Here is a 2044-nt window from a genome sequence, read left to right on the forward strand (position 1 = left end):
AGCTGTCCTTAAACCCAAGCATAGTGCTAAATCCTCTCTTGAAATTTGAATGTTATTGTCCAAATATCTTCCCTTTTCAGATAGGGAAAGCGAGGCCCATGGAAGGAAAGAAACTTGATCAAGAAGACACAGCCAGGAAGTATTGGTACTAATATTTGATTTTTGGGGGATTTTTCCATCACGTTACTGGAGGGTCACGTGATCACCCCTCTCCCCTCCTCCTCATCTCTCCCAGACCTTTAGGTGATAGGCTGCCTTCTTTGCCGCACTGTTCTTGAGGGCGTGTTTTTAACCTCGCCCCTCCTTCTTCCGCATTGCAAGCCGGGTAGCGCAGCTGAGGAGAGTGAGAGCAATGGCTTCTCCTCAGCAAGTCCGTCGACGCAACCTCCGGCCCTTGTGCCCTGACCGGAGATCAGGTCGGGTGACAGCTAGCCAGCCGTCTGGGGAAAGGGAAACCGCTGGAGGAAGTGTTCCGGGTGACCAAAAGGCCTCTTACCAGTTCAGCGGTAAGCCGGACAGGAACGGACCCATTTTCCAAGATGGGGAAGATGTACTGATTTTCCAGGGCCCCAAGATGCACAAGGCCCAGTGTGTCTGGGTGGCTGTGGAGGACCAGCAGGTCAAATACCTAGTCCGTTACCCGCCCCAGAGCGACATCAGTCCAGCCAGTGGAGGGTTTGCTACTTGCTCCTGTCCACCCTTCTGGCGGCCCGCGTTAGCTCGGACCCGGCTCATCTCAAGTGGCCGAGCCACGCCTCTGAGAACTCCCAGTGGGAGCAGCTACGGCCAATCCATAATCCTGGGAAGGGGGGCCTTCAGTTCCAGAAACCTGGACTCGATGCCAGTTGCTCCCCAGTTGTTCTCTGAACAGCCGCTTTATCCCATTTCCCCCCGTGGCTGGGACTATGCATGGATCCCCGAAGGCAGTGTCCTCCGCTACTCCGCTGCTTACCTGCAGAGGAACAAATCTGCCTATATCCTCCTCCAGATAGCAGCTGAGAAGAAGAGGCAGCCTGAACACCCCATTTCTTTGATCCGGGGCAGCTATTACTGTAATTCAAGTGAGAACAGTACCACAACCCTTCCTCTAGGGAGAGGAATGTTACAGAGAGACACGGATGCTATTGGAGGCCTAGGAAAAAAACCCACGGACAATCGGGAAGTCCAGATCCACCTGCCCGTGGCCCTGGAGGACTTGTTCCTGCAGGATTGGTCACTGGTAACCCTCACGAAAAAGCTCTTCAAAGTGCCAGCCAAGAAGACCGTTGATAACATTCTGACCACGTATGCCACCTTCCAGCCAAACTTGCGGACCACTGACCAGAAGTATGCCGTCAGTGCTCTAGTGGCTGTGATCAAAGAGTACTTTGACTTGCTGTTGGCCACCCACCTGCTCTACGATTATGAGAGATCTCAATACGCTGATGTCCTGGCCCATTTCCCTGTTTTGCAGATGTCCCAGATCTATGGCAGTGCCCACCTTTTGCGCCTTTTCCCAAAACTGGGCTCCTTGCTGGCCTGCAGTCCTCTGAATGACAGCAGCATCCGTGTGTTTATGAACCACTTACAAGATTTCCTGGAATATCTGGCCAGAAATCCTTCTCAGCTGTTTACAGAAGCCACCGATTACCAGCTGGGTCCTGAGTACAGACAAAAACCTGAATGAGGACTTGGCGGGCTTGGCTCCTGGCAGATTAGCATTTCTTGGAGCCTATCTATTGGGTATGTCAGTCCGTATCTTGTCAAAATGATCTGTTCCTCTACGGTATTTTCATTGTTTCAGGGTTGTTGTTTATTCCATTGTTTCTATTAGCTACTTCCATGGAGAAAACCTCTTCTCTCTTTACAGAAGAATAACTAGTGTTTGTGATAATAGACATAGAGATTGCAATGCCAAGTAGGAACATTCCCTGCCTGCCTAGATGACCACAGTGTGTACTTCGGTTTACTTCACATTCTGTTGCTTCAATACCTCAGCACTTAGGTCATACTCAAATGACCAAAGGCCTTGACTGACAATTGTTGGTGCTAAAGACTGCTATTT

The 2044-nt window shown here is 50.8% G+C and overlaps 1 protein-coding gene across 1 annotated transcript; it reads left to right on the top strand.

Annotated features, from left to right (window-relative positions):
- The first annotated feature begins 352 nt into the window (after positions 1–352).
- On the top strand, positions 353–1666 carry LOC141549071 (mortality factor 4-like protein 1). The gene has a single exon (XM_074278401.1). It carries the CDS (start codon positions 353–355, stop codon positions 1664–1666), a length of 1314 nt encoding a protein of 437 aa, XP_074134502.1.
- The last annotated feature ends 378 nt before the right edge of the window (positions 1667–2044 follow it).

Source organism: Sminthopsis crassicaudata, chromosome X (genome assembly GCF_048593235.1).
Source record: "Sminthopsis crassicaudata isolate SCR6 chromosome X, ASM4859323v1, whole genome shotgun sequence".
Lineage (NCBI taxonomy): Eukaryota > Metazoa > Chordata > Mammalia > Dasyuromorphia > Dasyuridae > Sminthopsis > Sminthopsis crassicaudata.